Source organism: Phodopus roborovskii, unplaced genomic scaffold (assembly GCF_943737965.1).
Source record: "Phodopus roborovskii unplaced genomic scaffold, PHOROB, whole genome shotgun sequence".
Lineage (NCBI taxonomy): Eukaryota > Metazoa > Chordata > Mammalia > Rodentia > Cricetidae > Phodopus > Phodopus roborovskii.
Window position 1 is genome coordinate 46,407,062 of NW_026126511.1, and position 12,080 is coordinate 46,419,141.

Genomic DNA, 12,080 nt, shown 5'->3' on the forward strand with positions numbered 1-12,080 from the left:
TGCTGGGCGGCCGCTGTGCATCCATTAACCGGTGGAGTGGCCGCTTCACTTCCGGAGCGCGAGCTCCGGGTGCCCCCCACCCCCTTGTACCCTCCCTTCTCGGTCCCCTCCCTCTGTGTCCCCTCCCTCCATCTCTCCTCCCTTCTGATCGCGCGTTCAGCCCGCCCCGCCCCGCCCCGCGCTGCCGGGAACTGGCATCCTCTGCGGCAGGGACCGCCTGCCCAGATCCAACTTTGCCGCTCGCTCGGAGGTGGCGCGGCGGCGCCAGGGGGCGTGGGCAGGGAGGGAGAAAGCAGGGTCAGGAGGAGGGACCGCGAGGGGTGGGTCGCCGGCTCGCCAGCCCTCCATCCTTTCTGTGCACCTTGCGGTAGGCAGGGAGCAGCAGCCGCGGCGGCAGCGAGGGGCTAGTGCACACCCAGCTAGGGAGACTTAGGGAACCACGGACGGACGGACGGACGGACGGAGAGGACCCTCCCCAGCGCCCCCCGAGCCATGACCGAGAGAAAGCAATCTGGGAAGGCGGCAGAGGATGAAGAGGTCCCTGCCTTTTTTAAAAACCTGGGCTCGGGTAGTCCCAAGCCCCGGCAGAAATTCTGCGGCATGTTCTGCCCGGTGGAAGGGTCCTCGGAGAACAAGACCATCGATTTCGATTCGCTTTCTGTGGGCCGGGGCTCGGGGCAGGTGGTGGCTCAGCAGCGGGATGTCGCCCACTTGGGCCCGGACCCGCACCGGCAGAGCCGGCGTGGCAGCGGGGAGCCATCTGTTGAATCGGGCCGGAAGGTGGAGATCCGGCGGGCCTCGGGCAAGGAAGCCCTGCAGAACATCTACGATCAGGTTGGTATGGGGGGGGGGGTAGAAAGCCGGGCTGAACCCTGGCATCTCGCGGAGGACCAAGCATCTCCGCGTGGCGGCGGGCACGCGGCGCTTGGAGCTTTTCCTCCCGCATCTGCACGCGCACCGCGCCCTGCCCGCCCCTTCACCGCGCAGGGTGCGGTGAGGCAAGGGTTCGACGGTGGGCGTCTCAGCCCCCACAAAGGCTGCCCTCGCCTCCCTGTGCCTGGGAGGTGGGGAACCCGCGTCAGGGACCAGCTGATCCCTGGGCTAGAGGCGACGAGGGGCGATTGGGGTGGACCACTGTGCTGTTCTTAAATCCTCCCGGGTAGCATCCGATTGCAGCTGTGGCTCAGTGCCCCACCCTTTTTTGATGCAGCTCAAAGAGCGCAGTGGAGGGCTGCAGTGAAGGCCAGAAGACTTCCCTGGGGTCGAGCGGGGGAAGGGGCTCACATGGGTCTTCCTAGTGGTTAGGTCTCCTCCTTGGGAGCGCTCTGCACAAGGATCCTGAGCTCTGAGGTCAGGACCACGGCCAGCGCCCTGAGCCTGTTATGGGCGCCTGAACACGGTTCACAGCCAGTGAAGAGTTGGGGAGGCCGTGATGTCACCGAGAAAAGCTAGACAGCCCATGTGGAGAACAAAGTTCTGCTAAGTGTCCTGGGCAAGGGCTTCCCAGAGAGCTTCCCCGGCGCTGTTTGGGAGGCACTTTGGGAATGGGGAGAGACTCCGTGGATTATATTCAAACAGCCAAAAGGGAAAGAGGAAAAAAAGAGGGTGGGAGGGAAAGGCTTGCATTTGAAGACAAGAATCCCTGATTATGTTAATGTGGAGACAAAGAAGTCTAGCTTTGTTATCCGTGGTCATAGAAAATGTTTGACATGGTCCAGTAAATCCCAGCAGTGTACATTTCAAGTCCAGTGGTCTTTTCACACACATTTTCCTCCGTTTCAGGGTGACATTTATGCTCATGTATTTTTTTCACAGATTTAATGTCTCAACAGTGCCTTAATGCTTGATTGCTGCTTCTCTCCCATGCCAATGGTGAAGACAAGGCACCTATCTATGAATGACTGTATTGAATCCCCATGTGCCTTCCCTTCTAGGGCAGGAGGAAGGTTAATCCTAAAGGTGCTTCCTTCCAGACAGCCACTGGAGAAGTTGGGGGCAGTTTGCACATGCTCTCTGTGGGGCTTGCCCAGCATTCAGGTTGTTTGCTACCCAGAAAGCCTTGGAGAGCAACACTGGGGCAATGATTGGGGTACCACTCTCCTGTTTCCTGACACAGCAGAGCGTTCTGGCTTTTGACTTTCCTAGGACCACGTCTAGCAAAAAAAAAAAAAAAAAAAAAAAAAAAAAAGCCACTTAATTTACATACATACATCCCTCCTCTGACTTTTAAATTTATATTTCACTAAGAGGCAACCAAAATCTAAATTCAAAAAGCTTGTTTAATTCCAAGTAAAAAAAAAGTTTCTTCTTTATTTCTTTCCTTTTCCTTTCTTCCTTCTCTCTTTCTTTTTCTTTTTCTTTTTTTTTTTTTTTTTTTTTTTGAGAAATAATTTCACTCCGTAGTTGAGAATGGACCTGAAATCATGACAATCCCAATGCCTCTTGGGTGCTGGGATTAGAGATGTGAGTCACCATGACCGTCAGCTCCATCTATCTACCTGTCTGTCTGTCTATGTACCTATTGTCTATGTATTTATCTTATCTTTTCTTTTATTTTGTGTGCCGGGGCCTGAACCCAGGGACTAGTATGTGCTAAACAAGTGTCCTATCACTGAGCTACATTCCTAACCTGAATGTTTCAGTATTGTACTTTGTACTGAAGATGGGGTAAGTATAAAATGTGGGAATAGTTGGCGAAAGTCAAGACTACATAGCATGAAGGTTGAGTGAGCACTCTTAAGTCAGACATGGTGTATGGGTCATTCCAACAGATTAAAGGGAACAGATCCATGCCTGGAGAATCCACAAGAGAACACATAGAAATAACAGATGGAGTGACCTGCATAACAGCGGCAGCATATTAACACTGGAGTCTGAAAGGCAGGATGATCAGGAGTGATTTGTTGGAACACACCCTAAATTTAACAGAAACTATAAATTGCAAGTCTAGGGAACATAGAGGGGACAATTTGAAGACAAAAGCACCAGGCTAAATCTTTAGTTCTAGCTCCTACAAAGCCATCCCTGCCTTAGCTTCCTGCTCATTAGTTCTAGAAGTTGGTTCTGGCTAGGCCTTTATCACAAAAGGGGCATTCCTGTGGGATCTTATCATTTATAACTAGGAACATACCCAGCTTGGTGCTTGTGATATATGAATTTTTCATGTTTCATGAGAGTGTGCATGTGTGTGTGTGTAATGGTGGTGGTTTCAGAAAGCACAATTGACGATTTTTTTTTGACAGAATCAGTGGTCATTACTTAGATTTAGCTCATGAGAAGGGTGTCTTCAGGCTTTCAAGGAATTCTTCTAGAAGCTCTGGCACAGAGTGGGTCATGCTCCTTTCTCCTCCTTTGAATCTGTGTTTGCAAGAGGTTTTAAGAATGGTCAGACTTGCTAGGCATGATGGCACATACCTTTAATCCGGCACTGTTGAAGCAGAGGTAGGTGGACCTCGGTGAGTTCAAGGGCAGCCTGGGCTACACAATGAGTTCTAGGCTAGCCAGGGCTGCTTGGCAAGATGCTGTCAGAAAAAAGAAAAAAATGAAAAGAAAAGAAAGTATTTTGCTCACCTACCACATTAAGAATCCTTCTGGTCTAGAAAGGCCAGACAGAGCAGGCTCCTTAGCCATGTAGCTCATGGGAGATGAGAGGGTCTAGTGGACACATTCCCAGGGACTAGTGAAGCATGAATCACAGAATGAGCAAGTCATAACCAGAAAGCACTTACTGGTAGAGGCTTGCCCCAGGCTTCCAGGCTCGAGTGAAGGGAAAAAGCCAGTCGAAGGGTTGGGAATGAGGAGAGCTTTAATCTTGTCGCTCCTCTTTTCCATGTGTTCTGGCCAGAAGCCAGTTTGGACTGCAATGAAATCAGCATTGATTTCTGAGCCTCTTGAGCTAAAGAACAGAAGGATATTTGTCTTGGTCTATCTGTCAGCCTCACATCACTATAACAAAAAAACCCAGGGTGGAATACTTGTGAAATAAAGATAGATTTGTTTGAACTCATGGTTCTGCAAGTTCAGGTCCAAGATCAGGTTGCCTTATGGGTTTGGCAATGGGGGCATAACACAGAGTGGGGTAAGGAGGGGAGGGATGAAGAGAGAGGGAGAGATAAAATAACCTCCTTTGAGGGCACACCCACAATGGCATTGGGAGTTCCTATCAAACCATATATCTTAAAGGTCTATAACACTTCCCTGTGGATCCAGACTCCACATACGAACCTTTGGAAGACACTCAGTGCTTAACCATGGCAGTTGCCCTGCTTGCCAGTGAACATGGGTCTTTGAGCCCCACCCTTTCTCCTGGGATCCTTCTCTTCCATTGGAGATATGATTAGGTCAGAAACATCCTCTCATCTTGGCGTACTGGATGTTGAGCCCCTTTCAAAGAACTTCCAGGCACATTTTATTATGAACAACCTGGTATGCAGACTACAGAACTGGGGAGTGACTGTCCTCTGGTGCAGGGCAAATGCCAGTGAGTGGGCTCTATAGAACTCTGCTGAGCTTGGCATCATTAAGCTGTGGCTCAAACATATACCCGTAGGTATTTGCTGGAAACTCAATTCCCAGTGTAGCACCATGATGGGAAGCATGGCCAGTGGGAGAACTCTACCCTTCTTCTGTCAACACCGATGATACAAGGGCCTGAGAATTTTGAATTGCGTAGCTTTTCCTCTTTTGCCAATGCGATGATTTCTACCATGTCACATGGCGATGATGAAGACCCATGGTAACCTCAGCCTTAGACTTCTCAGCCTCTAGATTCAAGCACCAAATGTAATTCTTGTCTAGGATTGGGAAGACGGCCCAGTCAGTCCCAAATTGATCACCAGGGTCAACGTAAAACGATACAAAACAAACAAAACTGGGTGTGGGCTGGGCATGGTGGCACACACCTTTAGTCATAGCACTTGGTGGCAGAAGTAGGCAAACCTTGAGTTCAATGCCAGCCTGTTCTATGTAACACACTCCAGATCAGCCTTGGCTACACAGTGAGATGCTGTCTCCAAACAAAGCAGTGGGTTGCGGTGGTGTGTGTTTGTAATCTCAGAGCTGGGGAGACATAGCTAGGAAGATCCTTGTGGCTCACAGCCAGCCACCCTATTCAACGCAGCAAGCCCTAGGGCTCAGTAAGAGACTTTGTCTAAAAAACCAAGATGGATGCCTCCTGGAAGGATACCTGAGGTCAGCCTCTGGCTTCCACACACACGTACATATATGCACAGTCAGAATATATGGGCATGCATCCATATCTGCACATACACATCTAAATAAATACAAAATAGAATAAAATAAAGGACAAGGAAAATGTCTTTGTTATAAGTTACCCAACCTAGGTATTCTGTTACAGTAGCACATAAAATGGATTGAGACAGTCACCACACCCATACAATACTTTCTAATATTCCTTTCCATTCTGGATCCATATCTCCTCTCCCCAAACTGACTATTCCCCAGCTCTGGGTCCCCAGTGTTCCACAACACTATCCCTATACCATCCTCACAGGGTTCTCCTTCTTCCTCCAAAGGGCACCATGTTCTCATGTCCCTCTCATCCCCCCTTGTTCTCCCCTCTTCCAGCCAACATTCCCAAATCCTGATGGTTAAATTTTCAGCACCTGTGTAAATGGCTAATAACCAAGCTGTCCCTTAAGGTTATTGTGTGATGACACGTGTAGTGGAGGTTTGGCTGGGAGCCGAGAACCAGGCCAATAACTTGATGCTCTTAGTGGCCCTCCTGCCTCAGACTTCCCAGTGCTGGGATTACAAGTATATCTCTACTTCAGCTTTTCCTGGAGTTCTGTGGGTCAAATGCAAAGCAAGCATTTAAGCAGCTGAGCCATCTCCTCAGCCTCCTTCTTTCTCTTCTGATGGTTTTGTAATTCTTTAAATTACAACAAATCATCAATAACTTATAAATTCTTGTTCACTTAGCAGATATACAATTAACTAATTAATTGTAGGGGGAAGAAGTGAAAAGTTGAGCTCAGAGGAGGCAAGACTCCCCAGCCTTTTGCCAAAGGCCTAAGTTGAGTGGAAGCCTGATGACTAAACAGCTGTAGCTCAAGAGGAAGGTAATTGCCATTGCTCTACCACCAGCAACTCCCCTCCCCCACCGGTCTCAACCATTTGGAAGTTGAAGCGCACAGAGTCCATGCTGTACAAATTACCGAATCAACTATTTTATTATTTGACCGTTACCTGTGTTGTGTCTATGCTTTGCATGTTGGAGCTCAAATGAGACTTAGTCATTCGACCAGTGAAGGAAGGACAACATCCCTGGCCCTCAGGTAGCAGTCCTGTGACTAGAGTGGAGGCCCCTTCTCTTGGTTTCACCCTAACCTTGTTACTATTTAGATATGGTGGCACACATCTGCAATCCCAGTGCTTGGGGAGTGGAGGCAGGGGAATGAGGAGTTGACAGTCAACCTTTGGCCATGTAGTACTTATGGGTCTAACCTGGAATTATGAAACCCTGTTTCAAACCAGTGCGATGTCTCAGTTGATAAAAACACTTGCTGAGTTTAATTCCTAGAACCCATGTGGTGGAAAGAGAGAACCAACTCCTGCAAGTTGTCCTCTGACCTCCATGTTTACTATGGTTTACACACCCGTTCATACGTACAGTAAATAAATGTAATTTAAAATGAGACTTTATCAATATGATTCATGACATTACTGTTTCAAAACTAGAAATAGAGAAATGCATAAATTCTTAAATAAAAACAAACCAACCCAAATAGAACAAACAAACAAAAACCAAAAAAACAAAAACAAAAACAAAAACAACCAAACCCATTACTAACAATGACATCCTGACTCTTACCAGTGACTTTCCACAGTAGAGTCTCCATTGCATCCACATCCTTGGAAACCTTCCCTTTGATAGATAGAACCAGGGGAGGGGAGATCCATTGCTACTTACTGACCTGCTTGCAGAGGCTTTGTTAACCTGGGAAGTGCATGCATAGGGCTTAGAATGGAGCTGTCCTAATCAGCCCTGTGTTTCTTCCAACTTATTCTGCAGCTCTGGTCCATGGTGTGTCATGAACTTCGAGGTGCGATTCACTTCTACTGGTAGAGTACCTTATATCCCATTGAACAGCTTAGTTTTATGGGGCAGGCCTGGAAGCAATGCTTGTGTTCTATTGAATTAACCCTACATTGGCTTTATGAAGCATGTGCTACTGTGTCTTGCAATGGAAGTATCTGAAGTTAAAAACAACATTCTAATGAAAAGCGCCAAGGGTGGGATTTGAACCCAGAACTAGGCATCGGAGAATTTCTTAATCACTAAGATGCACTGAGCTGCTCCCTGCCCCCACTTATTTGAGACAGGGTCTCATTATGTAACTCTGGCTGGCCTGGGTCTTACTGTGTAGACTAGATTACTCTTGAACTTCTGGCAATCCTCCTGCCTCTACATCCTAAGTACTAGGAGTAAAGGTATATACTGGTATGCCTGGTTCTGAGTTACTTTTTATATTCATCATTTTTTGTCTATCTCCAAAAAACTAATTATTGTAAACATGTTCTGAGTGATTACATTTATTTTTACTATGTACACTTCAATGTCAGTTATCAAATGGACCATTGATTTGTCTTTATGAACGTGCCCATAATGAGCGATATTCTGTCCATTTATTTTTAAACAGAAGAAGAATGTCCAACTACCACTGGGACACAGGCCAAGTCAGAACAGCATGAATGACACGCCTTTCTAAGCTTAGAGCTCAGTGATGACAGTGTACCTTTTTCAATTGCTGTCAATCATTGTCTAAGGCAGCTGGGACTGCTCTAACAGATTACTATAGACTAGTCTATAGACTATAGACTAATCTCAGTGGGCAGTTCCACCTTCGTGACCTAACATCTTCCAGAGGTATCACCTTGTGATGCAATCTTGGGGACTGAGAATTAACATATGGATAGTTGAGGGACACATACATGTAACCATCATGTATGGGACTTGTAAAAGCAGTGACAGGTGGGTGGCTATACATTTGAGTTGTTTGCAGCAACAAGAAGCCAAAAACCACACACAAAGCCTCGCAGCTGAGGGAAAGAACCTGGCCTTGAAGGGCCAGAGTGTGGCCTTGAAGAGCCAAAGCCTGGCTTTGAGGAGAGGACTTTGTCTTGAAGGTACTTCTATTTTTTTTTTTTTTTTTTTTTAACAAACACATGGCAGGTGTGGGCTGGGATTCCTGGAGAACTGTCCATCAGTGAGAAGGCTGTGTGAGGAGCCAGGAAGGCCACTGCTAATCTGGCTCTGCCACCACAGGCTTATGTGGCCTGCACAGTCATATGACCTTGAGCTGCCACTGAGTGGGCCTATGTCTCCAAGGGTTCCTTATCCATCTTCACTAAAGGACCAGAAAGAAAGCCATGCTGTTCCCAGCTGTTTTTCAGAGCACAAAAGTTGTGTTTTTACAGTTTGGTGTATGCCACACAATAACTGCCTGATTTTAAACACTTCTATCATCCCTAAACTAAACCTGTGTCCAGTACATAGACACTTCCTTTAGACCCTCTGCCATTGTCTGCGTTTATGCCTGTGTGGATTTGCCTTTTCTGAACGTTTCCACAGAGTCAAATGATATGTGGCCATTTATTTTTTTTCCTTATATAATGAGTTCAGTATTGACAAGGTTCACATTGTAGTGTGTGTGTGTGTGTGGGGGGGGGCTTTCTTCCTTTCACTGGCTGAGTAATATGCCTCATTTTGTATGCTTTTCCATTTGTCCCTTAATGGACATTGGGGTCATTTTCCACCTTTTGGCAATTCTGAATAATTTGGTGATTCACAGTCTTCTCAGGGTAGAACCACATTCTCCACTTGTAAGATTCTACCTGGGAGTGGAATTCCTGGGCTCTGTGGTAATTCTAGGTTCAACTATTTAGGAACAGCCACACTGTTATACATTTTATATTCCCCAGAGTGTGAGGATTCCCATTTCTGCACAGTCTGTCTAACACTGCTTATTTCTCTTTTTCTGTGAGTTTGTGGAATCTTAGTGGTTTTACTCCCGTCCCCAGGGACATGCTGTGCTTGCTGGGTGTTCATGTGTCTGTCTAAAACATCTCTGTCTGTTTCTAACTTTGATTCCTTGTCTTGTTGTTGAGTGATAAGAATTCTTTGTATATTCTCCATCCTGCCTCTTTATTGGACCGATATGGTTGTTTAGTGCTGGCCCTGAATATCAAACCTCCGACCTTGCACATGACAGCCAAGCTCTATATCCCTCTATATCCCTTCAGCCCTGGTATATGATTTCTGATAATATTTTCTTCCCTTTCAGGTTATTTTTCACATTTTCAAAGATTTTTTGTTTTTATTTGTACTTATGAGCAGGTGTGTGTCTATGCCTCTCTGTATGTGTGCACCATATGTGGTGTGTCTATGTCTCTCTCTGTGTGTGTATCATGTGTGCAGGTGACTTTGATGTCAGGAGAGGATGCCAGATCTCCTGGAAATGGAATTACAACTGTGAGCTGCCCTTGTGGTTGCTGGGAAGCAAACCTCAGTCCTCTGAAGAGCACTGAGCCATCTTAACTTCTGAGCTGTCTCTCCAGCGCCCCTCCCCCCACTTTTTAACCTTTTCAAAATAGTGTTCTTGGAGGAACAAAAGCTTTTCATTTTAGTTAAGTCCAATTTATCTCTCCTTTTTTGCTTCTGTGTTTTGCTGCATCATCTCTTGCTGTTCTTAGAACTAAACAACTGCCTGAACTCTATCCTGGAGCTTGGGATGGCCCTTCTGCAATCCCAGGAACATCACTAAGTACTCAGGGAGCCTTGAAATTCATTAACAGTATCTGGGTGTCTACAGAGTCTTTTTGCTCTGAATAATGAGTCTCCCATTTTCTGGTTCTGTTCATATACAAAAGACTCCTTCATTATTCCTGCATATATGCATATCTAACTATACCATTATGAAAATATTTAATATATACAATAGTTAATGAAATTGAAATTGTAATGTGTGCACATAAACTGTATGCCTAATAATATGAAAAAAAAAAATACTTTCCAAGCAAATAGCTTTGGAACGACAGGGTTGGCACTGAGGAACAGTGACAAACACGTGGAATTTAAAACTATTACATTTAGAAAACTGCATTCATTTATTTATTTTTCCTTTTGGAGTAAAACATACATAACACAAAATTCACCATCTTAATGATTTAGGTGCGTAGTTCAATGGTAAGTATAAACACGTTTGCTCGTTCATCAGAATTCTTTGCAGTCTGAAGATCTGTCTTCCCCATACTGCTGTTCTTCCACAGGGCAGCCCCCGCCTCTGCCCCCCACGCTAGGACTTGGCAGCTCTAGTGTACTTCTGGGCTCTAAAATCTTAGCACTGTAGGCATATCCTATCTGGAAGCCACACTGTTACATTTCTTTCACCATGACAATTTCAGGGTACATCCTTGTTACAGCATGGACAGAACAGCCTTCTTTTGACTGAATGCTATCTCATTCCCTCACGGTGCTGGGATCAAAGCCAGGGCCTTGTATTCACTAGGTAAGCACAGTCCACCGAGCTAAAGCCCCAGCCTTAAGTCATATTGTTATCCATTCATCCACTTGTGCACACGCTGAATCATCTTGTTATGAATATGGTGTCTAAAATGCCTTCTTGAGCTCCTGATATCAGTTCTTCTGAGTATCTACCCCGAGGTGGAGTTGCTGGGTTATTTGGTAACACTGCTTTACTTAAAATTTTTATTCCTTATAAGACAGGGTCTCAGACAGTCCATAGTGAGGTTCAAACTCACTATGTAGCTGAAGATAGCCTTGAACTTCAGGATCCTCTTGCCTTATATCCTGAGTATTTAAATTACAGACTATGCCACCACATCCAATGTATGCAGCTGGGGATCAAACCCAAGACTTCCTTTGGAAGAACAGTCAATGTTCTCTCTCTCTCTCTCTCTCTCTCTCTCTCTCTCTCTCTCTCTCTCTCTCTCTCTCTCTCTCACACACACACACACACACACATTTGGTTTTTCAAGACAGGGTTTCTCTGTATTTCTTTGGAGCTTGTCCTGGCTCTGTAGACCAGGCTAGCCTCAACTCATAGAGACCCACCTGCTTCTGCCTCCGGGGTGCTGGTATTAAAGGTGTGCACCACCAACTCCCAGCTGCAATCAATGCTCTTAATGGCTAAGCCATCTCCAGGCCTTTACCTTTTAAGCTTACATTTTTGTGTGTGTCTCTGTGTGTGTATTTGCATGTCAGTGCATTTTCCAAAGAGATCAGAGGCAAAGGATCCTCCTGGAACTTGAGTTTCAAGTGAAGCCACTCAATATTAGTGCTAGGGACAGAATATAGGTCCTTTGCCAGAGTAGTATGTGCTCTTAACTGTTGAGCCAGCTAGCTAGCCGGTGTCTTAGTTTTTAGAGAGACCATGAAATGGTTTCCCCAAGCAGGTATGCTGTTTTATAGGGTTCCTATTTTCCCACTTCTTATGCCTTTTCAAAACTTCTCCCTTCTTCCCTCCCTCCCTCTTCTTCTCCCCTTCTTTTCTTCCTCCATCTCTTCATTGAAATGAAGTCTCACTGTGTTGTTAACTCTGGCCCCAAACTCTTGGGTCCAATCTGATCCTCCTGCCTCAGCCTCCCAAGCAGGTGGGAGTGCAGGTGTGTGCCACCACACCTGGCTGCTTTTGTTTTGATAGTAGCTGTCCCAGTGTGAAGTGATATCTCATTGTGGGTTTGATCTGCATTTCCCTAATGACTTGACTGGTCAACCTGTTTCAGATGCTTTCCATTGACTTTGTTTGTTTTTTGAGTTGGATTGAACAATCACTGTGTTCAATAGTCCATGTACTATTAGTAGACACATGACTTGCAAATATTTTCACCTTTTTTATAGCTATCTGCTTTGCTCTATTGATTATGTACTTTGGTAAATGGAAGTTTTAAAGTCAATTTCAATTTTGGAAGCCACACGGCAGGATGACCTTGGACAACACCGATAGATGTTAGATGTGATGGTTGGAGTTGAATGCCAACTTAGCATTTCCTAGAATCTCCAGGGAAGAGAGCCTTCAAGAAGAATCATTTAGATGAAT

At 45.8% G+C, this 12,080-nt stretch overlaps 1 protein-coding gene across 1 annotated transcript in view; it reads left to right on the plus strand.

The window, feature by feature from the left end:
• The first annotated feature begins 299 nt into the window (after nt 1-299).
• Dpysl2 (dihydropyrimidinase like 2) overlaps nt 300-12,080 on the plus strand; it is a 98,564-nt gene continuing 86,783 nt past the window's right edge. Inside the window, exon 1 of the mRNA XM_051195471.1 lies at nt 300-834. Within this exon, the coding sequence (XP_051051428.1) occupies nt 493-834 (342 nt within the window). The 5' untranslated portion in view covers nt 300-492. The remainder of the gene's footprint in view (nt 835-12,080) is intronic.